The 27,271-nt window shown below is 38.5% G+C and overlaps 1 protein-coding gene across 1 annotated transcript in view; it reads left to right on the plus strand.

Moving 5' to 3' along the window:
* Positions 1 to 27,271, plus strand: part of LOC137615446 (DNA-dependent protein kinase catalytic subunit-like) — a 125,538-nt gene that overhangs the window by 82,962 nt on the left and 15,305 nt on the right. The window contains 15 exon segments of the mRNA XM_068345324.1: positions 1,511 to 1,665; positions 4,002 to 4,022; positions 4,025 to 4,206; positions 5,222 to 5,370; positions 6,743 to 6,919; positions 8,891 to 9,000; positions 9,499 to 9,619; positions 10,121 to 10,270; positions 11,064 to 11,237; positions 18,965 to 19,083; positions 19,614 to 19,792; positions 21,862 to 22,057; positions 22,930 to 23,055; positions 24,735 to 24,815; positions 25,252 to 25,409. Of these exon segments, the coding sequence (XP_068201425.1) occupies positions 1,511 to 1,665; positions 4,002 to 4,022; positions 4,025 to 4,206; positions 5,222 to 5,370; positions 6,743 to 6,919; positions 8,891 to 9,000; positions 9,499 to 9,619; positions 10,121 to 10,270; positions 11,064 to 11,237; positions 18,965 to 19,083; positions 19,614 to 19,792; positions 21,862 to 22,057; positions 22,930 to 23,055; positions 24,735 to 24,815; positions 25,252 to 25,409 (2,098 nt within the window).

The following is a 27,271-nucleotide window of genomic DNA, read 5'->3' on the forward strand; positions in this document are numbered from 1 at the left end:
ACCTCTTAATATTTCATATACGTGTGTGGCCACCGTCGTCCACAAACTCCCCACACTGGCAACTCAGTCCTTATCGCCAATTGCCACAGATCCCTGGCAAACAATCACTGCAGTCAATTTGACTGTCCAATAACATTAAAGGTGGTCATCATCATCATCATGTCATCATCATCAACAAGAACAAATCTATTTTCAGCCGGGTCGTCAACAATTAAAATTCTTTCAATATCTCGCAGTCTCGTCATCAATCTATCAAAATTTAAGTCTCTCCAAAGGAGGAATCACGGCCTGCCAAAATAAAAAAGAAAAACACTTATGAACACTCCTAACTAACTTAACTATCGCACTATAATCAAAGATAAACAATAAACTTTCTATCATTCACGAAAGCGCCCTAACAAAAAATGAATAAAAACAGTACTTACTCCGAATATAAAAAAAACACTTTACAGCCGGCTTTCGAAGAACAAAAAAAATAGAACCGACTCCTTCTACAGTCAAAGATCCAATGCTTTCGCCCAAGACATTCATTACCGCCCTAACCTAGCTAAAAAGGTAAACAAACAACCTCAAATATACCGACAGTCTTTCCCACTATAAACAATCATTCGCAAACTACCCTTGTTCTTCGGCGCGCCACCGCGGACACACAAAACACACACACAAACGCACATACACACATACTCTCTCGCGCACGCGCGATCTAACAAAACTAAAGCAAATGAAATTCTCTCTCTCTCTCTCTCTCTCTGACAAAACTAAAGCAAATAAACACTTTCTCTCTCTTGCGGTTTGACAAAACTTAAGTAAAGAAACACTCACTCTCTCTCTCTCTCTCTCTCTCTCTCTCTCTCTCTCTCTCTCTCTCTCCTCTCTCTCTCTCTCTCTCTCTCTCTCTCTCTCTCTCTCTCTCTCTCTCATTAATGACAAAGCTAAAGCAAATAAAATATCTCTATTTAACAATACTAAAACAACACCACTCTCTCTCTCTCTCTCTCTCTCTCTCTCTCTCTCTCTCTCTCTCTCTCTCTCTCTCTCTCTCTCTCTCTCTCTCTCTCTCTCTCTCTCGATTTGGCAAAACAAAAAAATAAATTAAAATAAAATTAATCCTCCACACCTTCCTTCCAGGGCACTGGATACCCGCTCCTCATCCTATCACCGAGAGTCTCAGTTCGGTTGATAGGATGGTACCATTTGAGACTGTTCTCAGGCACATGTGCTTTGGTTGGCGAAACCACAATCTCCCACAAAATGACCAAACTGCCTTGTTGTAGTTAGGAAAGAGAGAGGTGGTAGGAAGGGATGATCTGTATGTGCATATCTAATCAAAATATTTATCAGTCATTTTTTACAGATAGCATACACTAGTTATTAACATAACAACATTGATGGTACAGTAATTATAACTAATAATGATTTTAGTCTTAATGTTATGAAAAACTTAAATTTTTGCATTTCCATTTTTACCTTTAATCATATTTTACTCTCCCTTTTCTCTCTCTTTTTATAGGATGCATAATTTTAGTGACATTGATGGTGAATTAATGACCCTTAACCTAGATCAGAGTGATTACAATGAACATGAAATCATGGCTAACCTTGTTGCTGTCATTAACCATATGGTTGAAGCCAAAATCATGACTCTGCCAAAGGAGGTAAGTGTAAGTGAGAATAACTTCATTTCTGGTGTGAATATTATCTGGAACAGTGGTTCCCAAACTATCTTACCTGACGCCCCCTTTTTGCCTCCAGTAGACCCGTACGCCCCCACTCCTCTCTTTTTTTTTTTTTTTATATGGAATGATTCTTATATTTATTTCTTAGCATTGTATAGGAAAACAGATTTCTGTTTGTATTACATTTTTAATCATGAAAGCCACTCCAACAAATAACAGTACATTCCAGTAACTAAAAACGAAACATTTGGTTCAAAGTGAGCGAAAAAAAAGTTTGAACATTAGCAAATTGGCCAAATTGATTTGCAATTTTAAGAATAGATAATTTGAAAACATGGCATATATTATTTGGAAATACTTATGAGACTAAGGCATAATTTCTGGTCAAATTTAGTGAGATGGATGCTGCTGCTTCTTCCTCACAAGATCAGAAATTCTAGGATTGAACGATGACAGTGGCACAACACAAGTCATTTTCTACATCAAGTCGGTTGCGCTGTTATGTTTTAGAACAACAAGAGCTGAAAATCCTGCTTCACAAAGATGAGTAGAAGAACAGGGAAGAATCACACGAAGTGCTTCTTCACCTACTTTTGGGTACATGGGGAGATATTTCACCCAAAACTCTCCTAACTTCATTGTTTCAAAGTCCCTTTTCGCGCTCGAGTCACATTTCAAATCGATATTATTATTCTATTAAACAAGTAATTTCGCGCAGATGACTTCACGCCCCCCTTGTTTCGGCCTCACGCCCCCCTAGTGGGGGCGTGCCCCCCAGTTTGGGAACCACTGATCTAGAACAATGTAACCTTGTGAAATTTAGATTATCAATATGACTCAAACAAAAATAATCTGTACTTTTGCTACATTGCAGAAATGAGTCTGTGTTGGGTATTACTGGGTTTGGTTTACCTTTTTATCCCTGTTTATTAAAGATAACATTGAATCTCTAGAATTTGTTTTATTTTAGAAATTTTAAAACTCTAATTTTGATTATCAAAAATTATGATTTCAAAATGTTAAAAGTAGAAAAATAGTTTGTTTGGTTGTAGATAAAAATGTTCATGTGCCCACGGTCAATATCGCAAACGGCATTGCACGATAATTGGCAGTCGCGCCTAGTATATATAGTGTGACCCAGATCGAAGGGAGGATGGTAGGAAAGCTCTTTTATGAGTTTATACATGGGCGGCCAAATGATAGTTGTCAAAAATGCTCGTTTCCTATCGGAAACCTTCTGAAAATTCACTGACCTGGTCACCTTAAGTATATATTGACTGGAAATTGATGAAGTCAAATTTTATTACAAAATTCATTATCTAGTTAATTTTTTTCGAAACTTTGAACACTTATGGGGATATTCAAGTCAACTTGCTTTTAGATTTTGATTCCAAACGGTACTGCTTATCTTGCTGACAAACTTCTTTATCTTTGATTTGCATCAGGTTTTCTCTCTAAAAAGCAGATTTTTGGGGGGGGTCATCAATGTATAGATTGAAAAATGTGACTTTTAGTCAATTACACTATTAAGTAATTTATGAATCATTCTTCAGGACCTTGGAAATTTATGCTAGAAAACATTGTTATTGGAATATTTTAAATCATATGATGTTGAAGTGAGTTATTTTTTATATCCTAACGTCAATCTAGAAATATTCCCTTCCATATAGCATCTTTATTATTTTGAGATTTGTAGTTTACTGGAACATTGTTCAGCCCACAGGATAACCGCCTGTCTTTTAATACTTTCCCTAAGATTTATTTTTGATTGGAACATTGTTTAATCTACTACTACTAATATTATTATTATTATTATTATTATTATTATTATTACTTGCTAAGCTACAACCCTAATTGGAAAAGCAAGATGCTATAAGCCCAGGGGCCCCAACAGGGAAAATAGCCCAGTGAGGAAAGGAAACAAGGACAAATACTATATTTTAAGAACAATGACATTTAAATAAATATTTCCTATATAAACTATGAAAACTTTAACAAAACAAGAGGAAGAGAAAACGAGATAGAATAGTGTGCCCGAGTGTACCCTCAAGCAAGAACTCTAACCCAAGACAGTGGAAGACCATGGTACAGAGGCTATGGCACTACCCAAGACTAGAGAACAATGGTTTGATTTTGGAGTGTCCTTCTACTAGAAGAGTTGCTTACCATAGCTAAAGAGTCTCTTCTACCCTTACGTTTTTATACTTTGCCTTAAGCAGGACATATATTTTGACATTATAGTTAAGAGTCAAAATTGAATACAGTTTCAGTTTTCCTTGTAAATTACTTGATCTAATTTTCCCAGGGGTGTTAAATCTCCAGAAGCAGATGTTCCTCAGTGGATGATAAATGTGAGCAGAAGTTAGAAAATCCTGAGACCTCTCGGAATGTGAAACTCTTCCTCTTAAGGTTGATGATGAACACACCCGATGTCTTCGCTCGTTACGCAGTTCATTTTGTTATTCCTGTTCTGTCCGTGCATTGCCGACGAACTGTTGGAGACAGGATTAACTACTTCTTGTCAGATCTGGTAAAGATAAGTGTTTTTCTTTTTCTAAATTACAGTAATCCCCCTCTATGCTGTTTCCCCTAAAATAATTCCTGACTATATATACAACCCTTTTACCCCCAAAAGAACATACTGGTACGTTTCACAAAAGCCATCCCTTTACCCCCATGGACGTACCGGTACGTCCTCGCAAAAAAATGCTATAAAAATTTTTTATTTCATATTTTTGATAATTTTTTGAGAAAATTCAGGCATTTTCCAAGAGAATGAGACCAACCTGACCTCTCTATGACTAAAATTAAGGCTGTTAGAGCAATTTAAAAAAAAAATATACTGCAAAATGTGCTGGGAAAAAAATAACCCCCTGGGGGTTAAGGGTTGGAAATTTCCAAATAGCCTGGGGGTAAAAGGGTTAAGTATTGAATAAAGAAATTAAATCTACATTACATCATTTGACGTAACCTTGTGTTAATCCCACCATTTTCTATTAAGAATGAACAATGGTTTAAAGAACAAAAAATTTCTTTTTATGAAATAATAAAATACATTCAATATAAGAATAATGTTAGTGCCATAGAAGATAATTGGAATTTAAAGAAAAACGTACGATACGTTTGACGACACTATTTCAATCCTTCTTTAAGGGCCCCAGTACAGATACGTGCTTGTTTCCAAAATTAAACTTTGTTGGTTTTGTTTTTCAGTTAAGTTGAATAATTTATTCTTAAGGGGTTGTTGACAGTATGATATGCTTAATCTGTGACTGCTCAAGATGAAACAAAATAAGCTGAAGTATTCCATGAATACAGGAACTCTTGGTTACAATATAATTAAAAGGAAAGATTTAGAGGGATGAGAGTTTTGCTATTATCGTGGTTTTTTGTGTGTACACGTTGAAGTTATACTTTTGAATATTGGTAATCTTTCTTGATTTTAGCAATGGACGCCTAAATTAGTCAAGTCGCATGCTCAAATTATTTCTGGTGAATGTCTTTTAAAGTGGTTGTATGTTTACACATATTTTTTTCATTTGCAGCTCGTCATGCTTTTGAACTGGGGAGAGGAAGGGGTGCCTGAAGAAAGCATACTTGGAAGGAATATTGCCAATCGTGTGTTTTTACGCCTGTGCAAATGCCTACCACATAATCGGGCAGACATCTTCAGATACAATGTAGATGTTATCAGGTAATTTACATGAGCATTTATTGTTGGAGGAACTGAATAATAACAAATTTAAAGTTTTTCAATTGATATACAATAGGAATAATGTTAATTGTTAAGTGTTAACTGAAACAAAAGCATCTTTTGTTGCTGTAAAAAAGCATATGCTGAAAATGAAAATGCTTTAGATATGCAAGTAAGAACATTTTTAACTCAAACCAATAGTAAATTGCATTTCCAGTGATATAGTTTATTGTTATTTATGCTAGCTATTGCACTATAAAGCAGAAGTAAAAATGTCATAGAAAGAAATTCTTAGACGTCCTGCATTTTCCTTAGAAAGAAATTCTTAGATGTCATGCATTTTCCTTAGAAAGAAATTCTTAGATGTCATGCATTTTCCTTAGAAAGAAATTCTTAGATGTCATGCATTTCCCTTAGAAAGAAATTCTTAGACGTCCTGCATTTCCCTTTGAAAGAAATTCTTAGACGTCCTGCATTTTCCTCAGAAAGAGATTCTTATGGCGTCCTGCATTTCCCTTTGAAAGAAATTCTTAGACGTCCTGCATTTCCCTCAGAAAGAGATTCTTATGACGTCCTGCATTTTCCTCAGAAAGAAATTCTTAGACGTCCTGCATTTCCCTCAGAAAGAGATTCTTATGACGTCCTGCATTTTCCTCAGAAAGAAATTCTTAGACGTCCTGCATTTTCCTTAGAAAGGAATTCTTAGACATCCTGCATTTTCCTCAGAAAGAAATTCTTAGACGTCCTGCATTTTCCTTAGAAAGGAATTCTTAGACATCCTGCATTTTCCTTAGAAAGAAATTCTTAGACGTCCTGCATTTTCCTTAGAAAGGAATTCTTAGACATCCTGCATTTTCCTTAGAAAGAAATTCTTAAACGTCCTGCATTTTCCTTCCCATCGAAGCAAGAGCGAGTCTTAAGATCTGTCCAATTTTTATCTTGTGCTTAGCAAGCGTCGTGTGATGTTACATTCACGTTTTCCAGATTTGACATGTGCTATTATTTACAGTGATTATAGAATTGTTTTGTAGTGCCATAGCCTCTGTTCCATGGTCTTCCACTGTCTTTGGTTAGAGTTCTCTTGCTTGAGGGTCCACTCGGGCACACTGTTCTATCTAATTTCTCTTCCTCTTGTTTTGTTAAAGTATTTATAGTTTATATAGGAAATATCTATTTTAATGTTGTTACTCTTCTTAAAGTATTTTATCTGTCCTTTCCTTTCCTCACTGGACTATTTTCCCTGTTGGGGCCCTTGGGCTTATAGCATCCTACTTTTCCAACTAGGGTTGTAGCTTAGCAATTGATAATGATGTGTGATGATTGAATATTTTCTTATTTTGAGTAATGGTATTTATTCTTTTCATTTATACAGGACTGTGGTAGAAAAATGGAAAAAAGTCCTGACAGTTCCATATGCTATCATATACTCTCTGATGGAGGAAGCCAATGGACAGAACAGAGAAGTAGATGCTGGGTTACATTTGCTAGGCATCGTACTTGAGAAAGGAATAGCCCCGCACTCCGCAGAAAGCAATTCAGACAAAACAAGGTATTCTATTTGTATTGTACAGATGAAAGTCTCCAGCTAATGCATAACATTGTTAAGGGCTATCTTTAGAGGAAGTGTGTACTTTATGATTATCCTGTAGATATGAAGTTGAATTAAGTTTATGAATACAGCAAGTTTGCGAGGGGGATATTTAAGAATGTAAAGAATCTTTAACCCCTTTGAACATCAAAACATTCCCGGTACAATAGTGTACGATGTACTGGATATGTCATTTACAAATATAAATAATATGGAAGTTAAAATCATTCTTTTATCCTACCAAGGAGTACAACACATGGTCATATATCACGCCTAAGGATATTTTACAGTACTTGAAAAGCTTCTCCCCTGGACTTTAGCACCCCTCCTTTCTTCAACTAACCTATGAAGACTTTGGGATTCTATCATTTATTCTGCATTGTCTACTGGCTATTGTAGTTTGTTTTTATGTTACCATGTATAATCACACCACACTCTTTTGCCAATGGTGAAATTCCCTACTAGTCATGCTAACTTTTGGTTAATAGAATGCACCCACGTTGAATATACTATAACAAAATGAAAATTATGTTTACTTGCTAGCATACCAGCAAATTTTGTGGGTTCAAATATTTTCTTTGGAAATGTTGTTTTATGATTGATACATTACTTTGAAGTTCTGGGGTCCCCTAACTTGAATGGTAGTAAATCACAGTGAAATTTGAAGGACCTAGCACCATCTTTACAGTATATCTGTAAATATATATTTCATGGTACAGTGCTTACATAGTCATTCTCATGGTCAATGCAGGTCAACACAAGTTCACTTTATTAACCCGTTTACTGGAAATTTCCAACCCTTAACCCCCAAGGGGTTATTTTTTCCCCAGCACATTTTGCAGTATATTTTTTTTAAATTGCTCTAACAGCCTTAATTTTTGTCATAGAGAGATCAAGTTGGTCTCATTCTCCTGAAAAATGCCTGAATTTTTTGAAAAAATTATCAAAAATATGAAAAAAAAATTTTTTATAGCATTTTTTTGCAAGGACGTACCGGTACGTCCATGGGGGTAAAGGGATGAGTTTTGTGAAACGTACCAGTACGTCCTTTGGGGGTAAAAGGGTTAAAAGAAGGGACGAGAAATATAAAATTAAGATTTATACAAAAATTGAGTACAGACGTTTATTTTGAAGAGTAGGTTGATGTCAGTGGAATCTTGAGGGGTTAATTTCATACTCCAATAATTAGAGAATAAATTTGCTATATCTTAAACTTTAAACCTATACTGTATGTTTATTTAATATATCCAAATTAAGTGACCAATATTGATTTTTAAGTTTATATTTCAGTAAATCTATTTAAACTATTGTTATATTCTTGAGATAAATCATTACATTAGCTAATTGAATTTCTTCTATTATACCTTGTAATTGTATTGAGTCTTTTAACTACATTATAAAAATATAGTTTTTAATAGGCTTTTTCAAGTTACACATAGCACATAATTTCTTTCTTTTGCCTTTTATTATAATCATTTCTGCTATCAGTTTATGAAAGATTAATTTGATATATGATATATTTAGACACTTTTTCATACATATTTTGCCTGCATTTTCATACTTGTACTTATATATTTACGTAGATTATTTTGTTTGTTATCCTACAAAGTTATTATTTACTATTCTTTAACATATTTAGTATTACAAATGCTACATTTGGTTAGGAAAACTATGCAGGTAGTTTTACTTATTGGTGTAAAAAAAGTAATACAAAAATAGCCAGCATGTTTAAGGTAGTGTAAATTATGATTTTTCATTTTAAAGCTATCCTAAATCAAGATCACTAAAGAAGTTGCATTACTCATACCATATGTGGTATGTAAACAGCGAGACATTTTGACCTACGGAATTTGTATCTCACATGTTAAATACAGTAGCAACACTTTTTTCCACAGTGCCACTTGTTACACTTGATGTTTGAATGTGTTGCAGGTGCAGAAGTTTGCTCTTGAAGTTGATGAGTGGCAAGGGAGCTGGTACCTGCGGGGCTGCCTCAGAGGTACTGGGACTTTACTTAGAGTTCATCAAAAAACAAAATGAAGGTGGGTACTTTTTTAAAATAAATTAGCTGCTGAGTGAATTGAGTTGGTTGGCAAAGGTTGTTATTGTTTAATAATTGTTTTTTTTTTTTTAATATCTGCGGGATTTATCACTCTGACTTTCCATTATTTGATCAGAAGAGTGGAGATAACATGGTAAGAAGTAAATCCAGGGAAAATGACTGGAACAATTCCTAAATTGGTAGGTAAACAGTTTTAGCTGTTTTGTAATATAGGTTTAATTTTGTCAAAGCTTTTCTCTAGCATGGTGTTCAACTGTCTGGGTTAGAGTTCTCTTGCTTGAGGGTACACTCAGGCACACTATTTTATGTTCCCTTGTTTCCTTTCCTCACTGGGCTATTTTTCCTATTGGAGCCTTTGGGCTTATAACATCTTGCTTTTCCAACTAGTGTTGTAGTTTAGCTAGTAATTACAATGATGATGATAACTTCAGACTTAAAGGGCAGTGGTAGACATATATGAAATACTTTTACTTTTCAGATACTTCTGATCTGGAGGGAGGAATAGTGAAGAAAATAAATGAGATGATGTATGAGAAGCAAAGTCAAGCTCTGTCTTGCATATACAACATTCATAAGAACTATCCATCCATCATTAATTGGTAATATGGTGACACTTCTGTTTTTAAAGTACTGTAGATGTATATTTTAGTCTTTTTCCTAAAACTTTCATTTAAAGTATTTTGTGGTGGTGTTGCAAATAGTTCGATTATGACTGCATATCATAGAAATTATACATTTACTTATTCATATTGTTAAATTATTGAAAGATCTTGTGACATTAGGTTTACTATACTAAATTTTTTTTAATGAGACGCATTTTCACCGACTCGCAGCGGTGCTCTTTTAGCTCTGAAAAGTTTTCTGATCGCTGATTGGTTAGAATTATCTTGTTCAACCAATCAACGAGCAGGAAACTTTTCTGAGCTAAAAGGGCACCCTGCGAGTCGGTGCAAATCTGCCTCACTAAAAAGAATTGACTATAGGAGTGATATCAGTTTAAGTAGCTGAGATTTATTGTGTTTCGAATGTTGACATATAATATATTTTTCATTCCATCTCAAATTAGCAAATTTAACTCGTAGATTATGTTTTCTTTTCAGCTTCATAAATAAATTATTGAATTTACTGCCGAAGCTGTATGGTATTCAGCGCACGCAAGTTTTGAAATGCATTGTGTCATACTCCGCTTCACTAGAAGATGTGTTCACCCACCTGAAGGAACAAAATCTGACTGAAACTCTTATTAGAAAGTAAGGAGACTATTATTGTATACATTATAAGTAATTTGTGTAAATTTGAGTTGTGAGCAGTTTGTTGATAGAACATATTTGATGACCAATGAAACACTAATCTAAAAAATAAAAAAAAAAATAGAGGAAAGGTTATTCTTCTATCACCAATCTGGCAGAATACTGTTCTCTCCACCCAGTCTTTTCAGTTGCATTGTATTGTCAAGGCTTTAAACAGTTATGATAATGAGAGCTAGCTATTACTAGTTGCAATAGGTAACTGGCCCCATTTTAAACATCAGTGGCCACTATATGAATGATAGTTATATTTTATTCTTCATATAAATTCATTATTACTCTCTTTGAACATTAAGACATTAATTTTCCTTAACCCTTTAACCCCCAGGCTATTTGGAAATTTCCAACCCTTAAGCCCCAGGGGGTATTTTTTTCCCAGCACATTTTGCAGTATATTTTTTTTAAATTGCTCTAACAGCCTTAATTTTGGTCATAGAGAGGTCAGGTAGGTCTCATTCTCTTGGAAAATGCCTGAATTTTTTCAAAAAAATTATCAAAAATATGAAAAAAAATAATTTTTATAGCATTTTTTTGCAAGGACGTACCGGTACGTCCATGGGGGTAAAGGGATGGCTTTTGTGAAACGTACCAGTACGTCCTTTGGGGGTAAAAGGGATAATAGTAGCTTTATACAGAGCACCAGCTCAACATATCATTATCTCATGCTGAATTTTTTAGACTGTACCATTTGATACGATTATGTATAGGATTTAAATCTGTATTTCATCTTTCCCAGGGAGTCTGAAACACAGTTTGTGGCACTACAGCTGGTAAATTCTGTCATGACTCGTCTCACTCCCTCTCAGTTACTATACTTTATGCCGGGAATTGTGGCATTTGCCAGTCATCCTGCTCCAAAGTGCAGAGAAGAAATGTATGATGTATTAAAGTGGATATACAGCCATTATAGGTAAGCAGGTTGACCTCATATAGTACATTATCTTTAACTTATTGGTTATTACTTTGATCATGCCAGGTAGCTTTATTTTTTAACTAGTAGCTAAGTTTTCAATATTAAACTTACCCGATAATCATGTAGCTGTCAACTCCGTTGCCCGACAGAATTCTATGGAGGGATACGCCAGCTATCACAATACTAGAAGGGGGTGTACTTACCAGCGCCACCTGTGGCCAGGTACTATAGTACTTCTTGTTGACACCTCCTCAATTTTTCCTCTGTCGTGCTTCCGGCAAGACGTTCTGGGATACGCTTATGATCTTCGAGTATTTTCACGGCTTTTGGTGAAGTATTCTCTCAGATTTCGGCTGTCGCTTTACTGGAAACCTTCTTATATTAGCTTAGATAGCTTTTATATAGTCCTGATTAACGGTTAACGATCTTTTGCTTGATTTTGGAACCCCACTTGGCTAACTCTTTGGATTCAAGATGTCTGACATTTCGCAAGCCCCCACCCATAGGCGATGTAGGTCTTGCAATAGGCGTATTCCGAAGGCCTCGGTAGATCCTCACACCGCTTGTTCTGACTGTAGGGATAAGCCCTGTCAGTTAGAAAATCGATGTGAGGAATGCGCCGGACTTTCGGAACTTGATTTTGTCCGTCTTTTGAAATATTCAACTAAGTTAGAGAAAGGTAGAGTTAGGAGGAGTTCTTCTCACTCTTCACTTTTTTCCTTACTTCATGATCCCCTACCTTTTCCTACCCCTGTAGTGGCTACCCCCGAACCTACTATTTGCCCTCAGCCTGATATGTCTGTTGTGTTGCGTGCTATTCAGGCCTTAGGCGATAAAGTAGAGTCAGTGGTAAGTGATCATAAGTCTCTTATGGCCGAAGTCAAGGAACTTAAGGTCAAGAGTGCAGTGGGTGGAATTAGTGCCAGTGCTGTGACGAGTGCTAGTGTCAGTGCAGTGCCAAGTGCTAGTGTCAGTATCAGTGTGGTGCGTGAGGATACTTCTGTGCGTGTCAGTCGTTCTCCCAGTCCGGGACCTCTTGCAAGCTCCCAAGCCCAGGGGAGAAGCAATGTCGAAGGGCAAAAGGGTTCGGCAGGCCTTGATCGGCGCACAGAAGTATCCTCGGTGGTTGCGGGCGTGTCTTCCAGAGACCGTCACTCCCACCTGCAGACGATTGAGCCCGTCTTTTACTCGTCCGCTGATCTATTGTCAGGGAAGAAACGCTGGACTCAGGTCTCTAGACCACTCAAACGCAGAGTCCAGTCCGCGAGTGCTCAACCGGGCTGCAGTCATTGGCTCAGCTCGGACTCGCCGCAGTCATCAGTCGACTGTACTCCGCCCAAGAGGAGTAAGGTTCTGCCGCAACAGATCACGTCTGTTCAGGCTTTGCCTCAGCAGACCTTAGTGTCTGCCGACCCCAAGTTGTCTCTACTGCAGTCAATGCAAGCACAGCTTTCGGTCTTGATGAGTGAGTGTCGGGCTGAGAAGGTTGCGCCTCCGCCTCCGCCTGCACTCGCTCCACCTGCGCTCGCTCCGCCTGACCGCAGTACCGCCTGCCAGGCGTACGATGTTGAGCCACGTTCTGAGTTTACTGTTCCCAGTGGTGTACAGCCTCCGCCTTCCTTAAGGCAACCTCAGCAATGGGATCAGGAGGCTTATACCTCTCTTCCTCCGCTTCCACTTGCTGCTCCACCAGTGATGCAACACTCGGTTGAGGTACAACAACCTCTCCCGTCCATGAGTCAGTCTCCTCAGCTCTCGCTGCAGCGAGCTCAACCCTCCACAAGGCAAGCACCACAACACCTTAGCCTTGCGCCTCAGGAGCCTCAGCTTGCGAGACATTTACTACGTTCTGCGCAGCCTCTACCTCATCGCGCTCCGCTCACACCGCAGGAACAGGAACTTGCTACTCCGCTTCCGCCAACCACTCAGCAAGCGCAACCCTTGAGTTCAGCCACTCATGCCAGGAGTCAGCCTCCTCCACCCATGCGCCTACCTTCTGCTTCTTCTTTTGTTCAGCCTTTGCAGTCTGAGCCTCAGGTTTTCCCTCAACAGATTCTTGAAGAGGAAACCACTAATTTTGTTGTTCCTGCTCGTTCTGACTCTGCTGTTCAGCATACCTGTCCGATCTCTTCGCTACACTCTGGTGATGAGGCGTCTGATGATGAGGCGGCACACCTGGATCCCTCATCAGACGTGGATGAATCCAAGCCTTCTCCACAGTCTATTGACTTTCGTAAGGTCTTGGCTCTGCTTAGGGAGGTATACCCAGACCACTTTGTCTCTGCTATTCCCCGCTCTCCACCATCTGAGTTTTCGCTGGGCATGCAGCCAGCTAAGTCGACCTATACTAAGCTAGTCCTAGCAAGGTCCTCTAAGAGAGCGTTAAGGATCTTAGGGGAGTGGCTGCAGACTAAGCAACACCTTGGCAAGACTTCTTTCATGTTTCCTCCGACTAAGCTCACTTCTAAAGCGAGCGTTTGGTATGCCACAGGAGGGGAACCAGGCTTGGGAGTACCTGCCTCTGCCCAGGCTGACTTCTCAAGTCTGGTAGACTCGCCTCGTAGAACTGCAATGAGGCGCTCTAAGGTTTGCTGGACCTTCTCAGACCTTGATCACTTCCTGAAGGGTGTTTTTAGAGCATTTGAGATGTTCAACTTTCTAGACTGGTGCCTGGGGGCCCTCAGCAAGAAGACCTCCCCTGCGGACAAGGATTCTGCCATGCTATTAATGTCCTGCATGGATAAGGCCATTAGAGATGGATCTGGCGAGCTTGCGTCGATGTTTGTATCAGGGGTTCTTAAGAAAAGGGAACAGCTTTGTACCTTCCTTTCCTCCAGCATTACACCTTGTCAAAGGTCACAACTCCTTTTCGCTCCGCTCTCGAAGTTCCTCTTCCCCGAAGAGCTGGTTAAGGACTTGTCTGCTGCCCTGATACAAAAGGACACACATGATCTTGTAGCCTCATCGGCTCGTAAGTCTAAGGTTGCTACCTCTGTCCCCAGGACTTATCGCACCCCAGTGGCTGATACTCCTGCTACGAGGTTCATACCGCCCTTTCGTGGTAGAGCCCCCAGCCGAGGAAGCTCCCGTCCAGACTCTTCCAGGAGCAAGTCTAGGAAAGGCTCCAAGGCCTCTAAAGGAAAAAACTGACTCTCCGCATCTCCAGACAGCAGTAGGAGCCAGACTCAAGAGCTTCTGGCAAGCCTGGGAAAAGAGAGGTGCAGACGCCCAGTCTGTCAGTTGGCTGAGGGAGGGTTACAGAATTCCATTCTGCCTCAAACCCCCTCTGACCACATCTCCCATCAACCTCTCTCCCAACTACAAAGAAGAGGACAAGAGGCTAGCGTTGCACCAGGAGGTGTCGCTACTTGTGGAGAAGAAGGCAGTGGTTATAGTCCGGGACCATCAATCCCCGGGCTTCTACAACCGTCTCTTTCTGGTGGCCAAGAAGACAGGAGGTTGGAGACCGGTGCTGGACGTCAGCGCGCTCAATGCGTATGTCACCAAGCAGACGTTCACGATGGAGACGACGAAGTCGGTCCTAGCAGCGGTCAGGCAGGAGGACTGGATGGTCTCGTTGGACTTGAAAGATGCCTACTTTCACGTTCCTATTCATCCAGACTCCCAACCTTTCCTGAGATTCGTTTTTGGAAAGGTTGTCTACCAATTCCAAGCCCTGTGTTTTGGCCTAAGCACAGCTCCTATGGTGTTCACGCATCTGTTGAGGAATATAGCAAAATTCCTCCACTTATCGGACATCAGAGCCTCCCTCTACTTAGACGACTGGCTGTTGAGAGCCTCCACGAGTCGTCGCTGTCTGGAGAGTCTCAACTGGACTTTGGACTTAATCAGAGAACTGGGTCTGTTAGTCAACACAGAAAAGTCTCAGCTCATTCCCTCCCAATCCATTGTGTACCTGGGAATGGAGATTCGGAGTCAGGATTTTCGGGCTTTTCCATCGGCCCCCAGGATAAGCCAAGCCCTAGAGTGCATCATGAGCATGCTGAAGAGGAGCAGTTGCTCGGTGAGACAGTGGATGAGTCTCACAGGGACCCTTTCATCACTGGCCCTGTTCGTCGAGCTAGGGAGACTCCACCTCCGCCCTCTTCAATTCCATCTTGCAGCTCATTGGGACAAGGGTTTGACTCTCGAAGCAGTCTCTATCCCAGTCACCAAAGAGATGAAGACCACTCTCTTGTGGTGGAAGCACAATCTCCTTCTCAGGGAGGGCCTATCGTTGGCTATTCAGACCCCCAATCTTCATCTCTTCTCAGATGCATCGGACTCGGGCTGGGGTGCAACCTTGAACGGACGGGAATGCTCGGGAACGTGGAACGAGGAACAGGGAACGCTCCACATCAACTGCAAGGAGCTACTAGCAGTTCATTTAGCCCTGCTGAACTTCAAGTCCCTCCTGCTAGGCAAAGTGGTGGAGGTGAACTCAGACAACACCACAGCCTTGGCTTACATCTCCAAGCAAGGAGGGACCCATTCGAGGAGCCTATACGAGATCGCAAGGGACCTCCTCATTTGGTCAAGAAGTCAAAACCTCACTTTAGTCACGAGGTTCATTCAGGGCAATATGAACGTCTCAGCAGATCACCTAAGCAGAAGGAATCAGGTCATTCCCACGGAATGGACCCTCCACAAGAGTGTGTGCAACAGACTTTGGACCTTGTGGGGTCAACCTACCATAGATCTGTTTGCCACCTCCATAACCAAGAGACTTCCGCTGTACTGTTCCCCAGTTCCAGACCCTGCAGCAGTTCATGTGGATGCTTTTCTACTGAACTGGTCCCATCTCGACCTTTACGCATTCCCACCGTTCAAGATAATAAACAAAGTTCTGCAGAAATTCATCTCGCACGAAGGGACACGGCTGACGCTGGTTGCTCCCCTTTGGCCTGCAAGAGAATGGTTCACAGAGGTACTTCAATGGCTAGTCGACATCCCCAGGACTCTACCTCTAAGAGTGGACCTTCTACGTCAACCTCATGTAGACAGGTTGCACCCAAACCTCCACGCTCTTCGGCTGACTGCCTTCAGACTGTCGAAAGATTCGCTAGAGCTAGAGGCTTTTCGAAGGAGGCAGCCAGTGCGATTGCCAGAGCAAGAAGGGTTTCCACTCGTAGAGTCTACCAATCTAAGTGGGAAGTCTTCCGGAGCTGGTGTAGAGCCAATTCAGTATCCTCTACCAATACCTCTGTGACCCAAATAGCTGACTTCCTTTTACATCTTAGGAATGAGAGATCCCTTTCAGCCCCTACGATTAAAGGGTATAGGAGTATGTTGGCTTCAGTTCTCCGCCACAGAGGTTTGGACCTTTCTTCCAACAAGGACCTTCAAGACATCCTTAAGTCTTTTGAGACGTCTAAAGAGCGTCGTCTATCCACTCCAGGCTGGAACCTAGACGTAGTCTTAAGGTTCCTTATGTCACCTAGGTTCGAACCTCTCCAGTCAGCTTCCTTCAAGGACCTTACCCTCAAGACTCTTTTTCTCGTCTGCCTTGCAACAGCTAAGAGAGTCAGTGAGGTTCATGCATTCAGCAAGAACATTGGTTTCACGACCAAATCTGCAACATGTTCTTTTCAGCTCGGATTCCTAGCAAAGAACGAACTTCCTTCACGTCCTTGGCCTAGATCGTTTGAAATACCTAGCCTCTCCAACATGGTAGGTAACGAACTAGAGAGAGTTCTTTGCCCTGTCAGAGCTCTCAAGTTTTATCTTAATAGGTCTAAACCTATTCGAGGACAGTCAGAAGCCTTATGGTGTGCCATCAAGAAACCTTCGAGGCCCATGTCCAAGAACGGGGTTTCGTATTATATAAGGCTTCTGATTAGAGAAGCCCATTCTCACTTAAAGGAGGAAGACCTTGCATTGCTGAAGGTAAGGACCCACGAAGTAAGAGCCGTAGCTACTTCGATGGCCTTTAATAAAAACCGTTCTCTGCAGAGCATAATGGATGCAACCTATTGGAGGAGCAAGTCAGTGTTTGCATCATTTTATCTTAAAGATGTCCAGTCTCTTTACGAGAACTGCTACACCCTGGGACCATTCGTAGCAGCGAGTGCAGTAGTAGGTGAGGGCTCAGCCACTACATTCCCTTAATCCCATAACCTTTTTTAACCTTTCTCTTGAATGCTTTTATTGTTGTTTTTATGGTTGTTACGGTAGGCTAAGAAGCCTTCCGCATCCTTTTGATTTGGCGGGTGGTCAATTCATTCTTGAGAAGCGCCTGGGTTAGAGGTTATGTAGAGGTCCTTTAGTAGGGGTTGCAGCCCTATATACTTTAGCACCTTTGAGTTGATTCAGCCTCCAAGAGGAACGCTGCGCTCAGTAAGGAAGACGAACTTAAAAAAGAGGCAGAGTAACGGTTCAATTCGACTTCCTTACCAGGTACTTATTATTTCATTGTTATTTGAGATAACTGTTATATGAAATATGGGATACTTAGCTATCCTTTAATCTTGTACACTGGTTTTCACCCACCCCCCTGGGTGTGAATCAGCTACATGATTATCGGGTAAGTTTAATATTGAAAAATGTTATTTTTATTAGTAAAATAAGTTTTTGAATATACTTACCAGATAATCATGATTTAATCGACCCTCCCTTCCTCCCCATAGAGAACCAGTGGACCGAGGAAAAATTGAGGAGGTGTCAACAAGAAGTACTATAGTACCTGGCCACAGGTGGCGCTGGTAAGTACACCCCCTTCTAGTATTGTGATAGCTGGCGTATCCCTCCATAGAATTCTGTCGGGCAACGGAGTTGACAGCTACATGATTATCGGGTAAGTATATTCAAAAATTTATTTTACTAATAAAAATAACATTTTACCCAATTTTACTTACGGTTTAGAAATTTATCTTAACGGGTATTTTATATTAATTTAATAAGCATCAATCTGTATCTTTTAATTCATTTCATCTGTAGATTAGATCTCACTGCTGAAAACACTGATCCTGGATACATTTGTGTGAAAAGTGAACCAGATTAGCCTTGAAAATGTTACATTTTTACAGTATTTTGAGTCTTCATAATTTTTCAAATAAGAATATACCCAGGGATTAGTAATATACTGACTAATTGAACCCAAACCAAACAGGGAAAAAAAGAACATATACAAAAGAGCATCCTTTGAACTTTTCTACATCCAGCCTTCAAGTCTAGCGTCTATCTTTTGTTGAACATCTCTGCTTCATGTTCATGTGGTTTGGATGTATTTATGAATTAATTCAGTTTATAAGCCCTTAGGAAACAAAATTTAGAGGTGGGGGGTAATTGTATGATAACATGGACTTAGTTTTGTTGTCTGACTTAAATTTTTGGTCAGGTATAGGTATACAGGATTTCATGTTCTTATTATCTAGCAGTAAGACGGACAGCAACAATGTTGGATTCTACACACACACTCTCTCTCTCTCTCTCTCTCTCTCTCTCTCTCTCTCTCTCTCTCTCTCTCTCTCTCTCTCTCTCTCTCTCTCTCTCTCTCTCTCTCTCTCTCTCTCTCTCTCTCTACATAGATAGATTTATTTTCTGTTAGGTCTCTCTCTCTCTCTCTCTCTCTCTCTCTCTCTCTCTCTCTCTCTCTCTCTCTCTCTCTCTCTCTCTCTCTCTCTCTCTCTCTCTCTCTCTCTCTCTCCGTAGATAGATTTATTTTCTGTTAGGTCCTTTTTTAAAGTATTAATAAAAAAAGTGTATCTCTCATGTTATGCTTGTAGTGATAGTGTTGAGGAAGATGGTCGGCAACTTGAATCAGAAGCTAAGGCAGTTCTTTTAGAAGCTGTCACAGAAAAGGATGCCATACTTAGGGCAGAAATTATGCAGTTTTGGCTTGAAGGTATGTAAGATATATTTCTGTTTATCGAGGCAATGAATTAGATTATTATAGCGTAACTACTGGTACTCTTAAAGATACAATATTTTTAGTTGGGCACTTATCAGAGTAAAAAAAAAAAGCTCTCAGCTGCACTAGATATTTTAACCCTTTTACCCCCAGCCTTATTTGGAACTTTCCAACCCTTAACCCCCAGGGGTTATTTTGTATTCAAGCACATTTTGCAGTATATACTTTTCAAATTGCTCTAACAGCCTTAATTTTTGTTATAGAGAGGTCAGGTTGGTCTCATTCTCTTGGAAAATGCCTGAAATTTCTCAAAAAATTAAAAAAAAAAAAAAAAAAAATTGTAAATAGCAGTTTTTTGCAAGGACGAACCGGTATGTCCATGGGGGTAAAGGGATGAGTTTTGTGAAACGTACCAGTACGTCCTTTGGGGGTAAAAGGGTTAACCGCAAAATTTATATCATACTTATGTATGATTATTTGTAAAACTTTAAATAGGATTTGATTTGATTTTTATATAATTCTAGGGTCTGAGAATCTGGCTCTCCATCAACGATTGCTTCACATTCTGCAAAAGTTGTATAGCCCAGCTTGTGAAGAATATTTTCTACCATTGGCTATACATATACTGCTGAGCGCCACGAGTAAATCCGCTGATTATGAACGCCAGATCTTTAGTCAGCCGTTAACAGAATGCAAGTTTAGGGTGAGGAATAGTGAGAATTTCTATATAGTACTTTTTTTTATCTTTAATCAACCATTAACAGAATGCAAGTTTAGGGTGAGGAATAGTGAGAATTTCTATATAGTACTTTTTTTTATCTTTAATCAACCATTAACAGAATGCAAGTTTAGGGTGAGGAATTGTGAGAATTTCTATATAGTACTTTTTTTTATCTTTGATCAACCATTAATAGAATGCAAGTTTAAGGTGAGGAATAGTGAGAATTTCTATATAGTACTTGTTTTGATCTTTGATCAACCATTAATAGAATGCAAGTTTAGGGTGAGGAAAAGTGAGAATTTCTATATAGTACTTGTTTTGATCTTTGATCAACCATTAATAGAATGCAAGGTTAGGGTGAGGAAAAGTGAGAATTTCTATATAGTACTTGTTTTGATCTTTGATCAACCATTAATAGAATGCAAGGTTAGGGTGAGGAAAAGTGAGAATTTCTATATAGTACTTGTTTTGATCTTTGATCAACCATTAATAGAATGCAAGTTTAAGGTGAGGAATAGTGAGAATTTCTATATAGTACTTGTTTTGATCTTTGATCAACCATTAATAGAATGCAAGTTTAGGGTGAGGAATAGTGAGAATTTCTATATAGTACTTGTTTTGATCTTTAATCAACCATTAACAGAATGCAAGTTTAGGGTGAGGAATAGTGAGAATTTCTATACAGTGTTTTTTTTCTTTTATTAAATAAATAGGTTCCAGTGACTTTTTTTTCATGTTGAATATTCATAAAGCAAAGAAGCATTTATCATTAATTCATCTGGGAACAATTTGAGGTTTTTCTCCAGTTTCTTATGTTCTTTGTATTTCATCTCATTCACTTTCTGATCTTGTATCTTACTATCTATAGTCCATTTCTTTTAGCAAGGCATATTTGCACCGACTCGCAGCGGTGTCCTTTTAGCTCGGAAAAGTTTCCTGATCGCTGATTGGTTAGAATTATCTTGTCCAACCAATCAGCGATCAGGAAACTTTTCCGAGGTAAAAGGGCACCGTTGCGAGTCAGTGCAAATATGTCTCGCTAAAAGAAATGGACTATAGTCATTCGTAAGGGTGTTCTTTGACGTAATGTGGTAATGAATAACTAAGTGGCTTTAGTTTCTGATTGTTAGACCAAACTTCCACAAATAAGATGAATTTAAATTTCATTAGAAATCTTTTAAGCAAAGAAACATCACTTTAAAAATTGATCAAACCATCCATGACCAACTTTAAATTACACTTTTACAACACTTACGCTGCCATCAACCAAGGGCATCAGTTTCAGCTGATTAAATAGAGATTAAAGGAACACCACTCTAATATACAGACACTATTATTTTTATTATTATTAGTATTACTTGCTAAGCTACAACCCTAGTTGGAAAAGCAGGATGCTATAAGCCCAGGGGCTCCAACAGGGAAAATAGCTCAGTGAGGAAAGGAAAAAAATAAAATAAAATATTTCAGGAAGAGTAACGAATTATAAAACTTTAACAAAACAATAAGAAGAGAAATAAGATAGAAGAGTGTGCTCGAGTGTACCCTCAAGCAAGAAAACTCTAACCCAAGGCAGTGGAAGACCATGGTACAGAGGTTATGGCAATTCCCAAGACTAGAGAACAATTGCTTGATTTTGGAGTGTCCTTCTCCTAGAAGAGCTGCTTACCATTCATATTTTATCATTACTGGATGCTGACTAAAAGGAACTAGTTAGCTACTATCTCTGATGGTGTATAAATTTGCATCAGTATTGTTGAGGATATGATCTATATGCACCCTTGACAATAAGATTTTTTTGGCATAATGGTAAGAATTATGCACAATTTTTATTCATTGAACTTCCCCTTTGTCCTATTGTTACGAAGTGTTTGAGAGTGATAAATATCTTTGTAAATATTGTGCTTTATTTTCATTAAACTAGATCGTAGTTAACCTTCTTCTTAATGATGATATTCTATCATCATCAAGTCGTCATACATTATTCTTGTAATTCCATCATATTTGGAGAATACTTCTTTCATTATCATTTCAGTTAGTGCCTTTGCTTACAGGAAATGCGAGTGAGCACAGCCTGGCGAGCTCGTCATGCATCCATGATTCCGATGTTTGCTGATACACAGGGCACTCAAGATACCTCTCTCACATCCTTCGTGTCCCTTACTCAAGGAGCTGACAGTGTTGGAGCAGCTGATGTAGGAAGAGTTCAAGCCACTCAGCAGAGAGCATTTCTTGAAACTCAGCAACCTGGTACTGTAGAAAGTTCATTTTATTTTAATGTTTTTGCTACATGATACTTTCTTTTGATTTATTTACTTGTATTTTTGTAGATAGGGTTAGGAATGAAGTAGTGAGGATGAGAACGGGTGTAAGAAATGAGTTAGCAGCTAGAGTGGATATGAATGTGTTGAGGTGGTTTGGCCATGTTGAGATGAGAGAATGGAAAATGGCTGTCTGCTAAAGAAGATGATGAATGCAAGAGTTGATGGGAGAAGTACAAGAGGAAGGCCAAGGTTTGGGTGGGTGGATGGAGTGAAGGAAGCTCTGGGTGATAGGAGGATAGATGTGAGAGAGGCCAGAGAGCGTGCTAGAAATAGGAATGAATGGCGAGCAATTGTGACAGTTCCGGTAGGCCCTGCTGCTTCCTCCGGTGCCTTGGATGACCGCGGAGGTAGTAGCAGTAGGGGATTCAGCGTTATGAAGCTTCATCTGTGGTGGATAACGGGGGGAGGGTGGGCTGTGGCACCCTAGCAGTACCAGCTGAACTTTGTTGAGTCCCTCGTCAGGCAAGGAGGACGTAGAGAGGAGAGGTCCCCTTTTTGTTTCATTTGTTTGATGTCAGCTACCCCCCAAATTTGGGGGAAGTGCCTTGGTATATGTATGATGTATGTTGATGTTACTTTCTTTTGATTTATTTACTTGTATCTTTATGTGATTAAATAATTGTCCCTTCAAATTCACAGTGTACAAAAGTCAAGCATACTATGGGATGCTACAGGGATTGCTTTAAGAAATATTTATTATTATCTACACTGTGGCATGAATGGCTCAGGAAAGCTAAGAAATTACTGTACGTCAGTAAAAAGGAAGCAAACTTTATTTAGAAAAAAAATTTCTTTCAGGAGCAAGCTTCAGTTTAGTTCCTGGATCAACTTTTGATACAACAATGGCAGAAATTGAGTACGAAGTATCCCACACTCCCGGCCAAGGATCAGCGAAAGGACTTCTGTTTACTGTTGGATCATCAGGTAAATTTATTTTACAACTTCAGAAATTTGCTTAGATTGTCAGGGTCATAAGGGCTTTAAGTAAATAAATAACTTAATAACTAAATAAATGAATAAATAACTGATTAAATAGCTAAATAAATAAGATAAATAAATATATAACTATATAAATAAATAACTAGATAACAAAATAAATAATTAGATAACAAAATAAATAACTACATAACTAAATAAAAAAGTAAATAACTGCAAAAAATATGTATAGTGGTGAGTGTATTCATGCAATTTCGTATAGCAATGCATTTTTATATAGTTGAATCAATAATGCCATCTTTTGTTTTATATAGCAAGCATAACTTTTTTGCAACTTGATTGTTTTGTTAATTAGTTTCTTGTTTGTTATGGAAGTAAATATGATTATATATAAATAAAAAAAATCTTATTACAGTATTAAAGGTAAGCATGGTTTCATAAAGCTGAAGTGTAAACTTCTACCTAGTCTTAAGCCTGTAAGCCTCTTTCTTTCATTCCTTGTTTTCTATTTCCTTTGTGATAATTTAGATTCTTTTTATATCTTCTTCATGTTAAGCCTTATGGTTCAAAATTTATATTGACCATTATGAAGGATGAGAATACTGTAAGGAACAGGATTTTAATAAATTTGAATTAAACAAAGGTCTTGACATGCGTGGTATTAAGTTTACAATTCAAATTGATAGGATTTTAGTACAAAAATCTATTGTTTTCATACTGACCTTCACATTATAAATAATTTTCCAGTTTTCCTCCCCACTTTTCCTTTAAATATAGATAATTTCTCTCCTTTCCTCCCCACTTTTATTTTGAATTATAATTTCCCTGCTTTTCTCCCCACTTTTGATTTAAATCATAAACAATTCCCCTTCTTTCCTCCCCACTTTTCCTTTAAATCGTAGGTCATTTCCCTGCTTTCCTTCCTGCTTTTCCTTTAAATCATAAATAATTTCCCTGCTTTCCTTTAAATCATAGATAATTTCCCTGCTTTCTTCCCCACTTTTCCTTTAAATCATAAATAATTTCCCTTCTTTCCTCCCTGCTTTTCCTTTAAATCTTAGATAATTTCCCTTCTTTCCTCCCCACTTTTCTCCCCACTTTTCCTTTAAATCATGAATAATTTCCCTGCTTTCCTTTAAATCATAGATAATTTCCCTGCCTTCTTCCCCACTTTTCCTTTAAATCATAAATAATTTCCCTTCTTTCCTCCCCGCTTTTCCTTTAAATCTTAGATAATTTCCCTTCTTTCCTCCCCACTTTTCCTTTAAATCAAATAATTCCCCATCTTTCCTCCCCACTTTTGCTTTAAATCATAGATAATTCCCCGGCTTTCCTCCCCACTTTTCCTTTAAATCATAAATAATTCCCCTGCTTTCCTCACCACTTTTCCTGAACTATGGTATTTTATTTATGTTTTAGTAGACTATTATGACACAAGATGAAATGCTTTCATGTTTTATTGCCGTATGAACTAGGTCTTCTATGGGAGGGAAAGTGTTTAAAGATTTAAGATTTATTTCTAAGGTCGGTAAGAAATCACTTCTAACTGATAGCACGATTTTAGATATTTAATTTATTGCACAGTTCTTTTATTGCTTTACTTTAGATTTAGAAAATATCTGTAGAGCATTTATTGAAGTCTTAATTATTCCTATTTTGTTTTTCAGAGAAAAAAGACATGAGTCGTTACAAGACGCCTGGAATTGGTAGAACACGCTTGCAACCCCCAAGTGATAAAACTGCTCCAGGTATTGAAATGACATTCTTTTGATTTTTCATAAGTTTAGAAGAGCAATATGAACATCAGGGTAGGTTCATAGAAATAAACAGAGTCTTTAATAATAAAATTTCTTATTTTTTATACTTGCCTGATGTTCATATACAGTACATCCCCAATCTCCTTCCTACTGATTAGTGACTTCAAGTGGATAGGGAAGTATTTGGACTTTGAGAATGCAGAAGATACAACATGCACAGCATGTTATTATTGTTAGATGCTGGTCTCATATTACTAGATATATCAGCATGTTGGAAGGAAAGAAAACAGGAAATTTCTTCATTTTAAGGAATAACATCAACATTCCATATTTCCAGAGATGAAAGTAACTTGATCATCTGGTGAGAAAAAAAATAAAATTTTATTATCAAGATTCTAGATTTAGTTTTTATTTTCATATATTTCAGACCCAGCAAGTGTCACTCAGTCAAAGCTGATTCGCCGACGTTTTGTCAGAGATCAGGACCGAGAAAAGCAGTCCATCTATTTTGCAAAGCTGGAAAGTCGGCGCAAGATGATGAGACAAGCTCTTCACAAGGAGAGAAAATTGAGAAGAGAAGCCCAAGTAAGATCACTTACCGGAATAGCATTTTAGAGTGTTTTTCTTGCCTTTTTATTCCAACTGATGGCTTTTTATTATACACTAGTGAATGCAACCCATCAAAAATGAAGGCTAAGTATTTAGATAGATATGCATGGGCAGAGAGAATCAACCCTTCCCACCCCCTCCCCTTTTCCTAATAACAATACCCTAGTTTGAGCAATTTATGAGAGATTGTTGTTTTCTGAGTGGTTGTCATTCTGCGTGACAGGAAATTATATATATACATGCATACATACATACTGTATATTTACTATATTTTTAGGTGATATGCATATTGTTCTCCTTGATTTGTTAAGCAACACTATGTCATATGAAACATGTCATCTAAATTATTGTTTTTTCAATATTAAACTTACCCGATGATCATATAGCTGTCAGCTCTGCTGCCCGACAGAAAAACCTACGGGCGGAATACGCCAGCGATCGCTATACAGGTGGGGGTGTACATCAACAGCGCCATCTGTCAAGTAGGTACTCAAGTACTCGATGTCAACACAGAATCAATTTTCTCTCTGTCGTGCCACTGGCAAGACCTACTAAATACGCTGTTACTAACTGGATTTGTTTTCACAACTATTTGGTGAAGTACACTATTCCAGTTTTGAGGTTTCGCTATGCAGGGGTTTTATCTTCATTTCAAAACTTGAACTCGTTTTGGATAGATTTAATTATGGTGACAAAGAGAGTATGGACTCTCTTTCACTTTTAAATGGCCGACCCTTCCCTTAGACGGAAGTGTGTTTAGGTTTTTAGTAATTTTGCTTAACACGTTATAGATCTATATATTTTATATCTCTCCGCCTTTTTTAGGCCTCTTCGATTAACTTTCCTTTTATTATAAACATATAAAAATAAATTTTTTATGTTTTGTTTATATGCGACCTTTCCTGATAGTAGGCGGTCCTAACTTGGAACCGAAGTTAATCAACGTTGAGCCCGTTATATCGTATTTAACCTTTAAAGAATTTAAAACTTTTTAAATTTAATGTTTTATGAAAGAATTTCTTTGATAGTCTCGTACTGTTTTCAAAGATGAACTAACGTTTAGTTTTTTAGTCTACGCAGTTGTTGACGTTCAGGACGTTCAACATGCGCTCTATCGTTACGATAGAGAGAGAGTGTATCACGGTTTCACTTTGCAGTAAGAGTAAACCGATTCTAGCGTTTCGTTCATTCTTTCTTAGCTTAAATGGTTTAAATTCTAAATTAAAGGAACTTTTTATTTGGAAAACCTTTCAGTTTTTTCCTTTAGCAAATAACATGTTTTGACGATATATAATTGGGCTCTTCTCTCAGGTGCGAAATCTAGAGAGAAAGAGAGAGATAGAGACGGAGGGAGAGAGAGGAGAAAAAACGTTTCGTTCAAGCGGGTAACGTTGTTCTCGTTTTACTCTCCTCCCTAGTCGCTGTAGGGGAAGAAGGTAAAACGTTTCTAGGGTTTTATTCTTGTTCCCAGGCTATGTGCGGTGAGAGATTGTAAACGTAGTTTATTTGAACTAGTGTTTAGTCTCTTTCCCAGCCACTGAATTCTTTATCTTTATATATGTTTTCTGTTGCATTATACGACTGTTTTCGCAATTACTACCTTTTAATGAAGGGTAGGATTGCGTGTTTCAGGTAGAAATCAGTAAAAGTTTCGATTTCAGTGAAATAAGTGTAAAACAGAAAATCAAAGTGATAAAGTGATATGCGCAAAGTGTTACAGTGTTGCGTCCGAGGGTTCGTCTGTTCGTGCCTGTCGTTCACCTAGTCCGGGACCTCTTGCAAGCTCCCAAGCCCAGGGGAGAAGTAATGTCGAACGACTTATGGGTTCGTCAGGCCTT

Source organism: Palaemon carinicauda, chromosome 21 (genome assembly GCF_036898095.1).
Source record: "Palaemon carinicauda isolate YSFRI2023 chromosome 21, ASM3689809v2, whole genome shotgun sequence".
Lineage (NCBI taxonomy): Eukaryota > Metazoa > Arthropoda > Malacostraca > Decapoda > Palaemonidae > Palaemon > Palaemon carinicauda.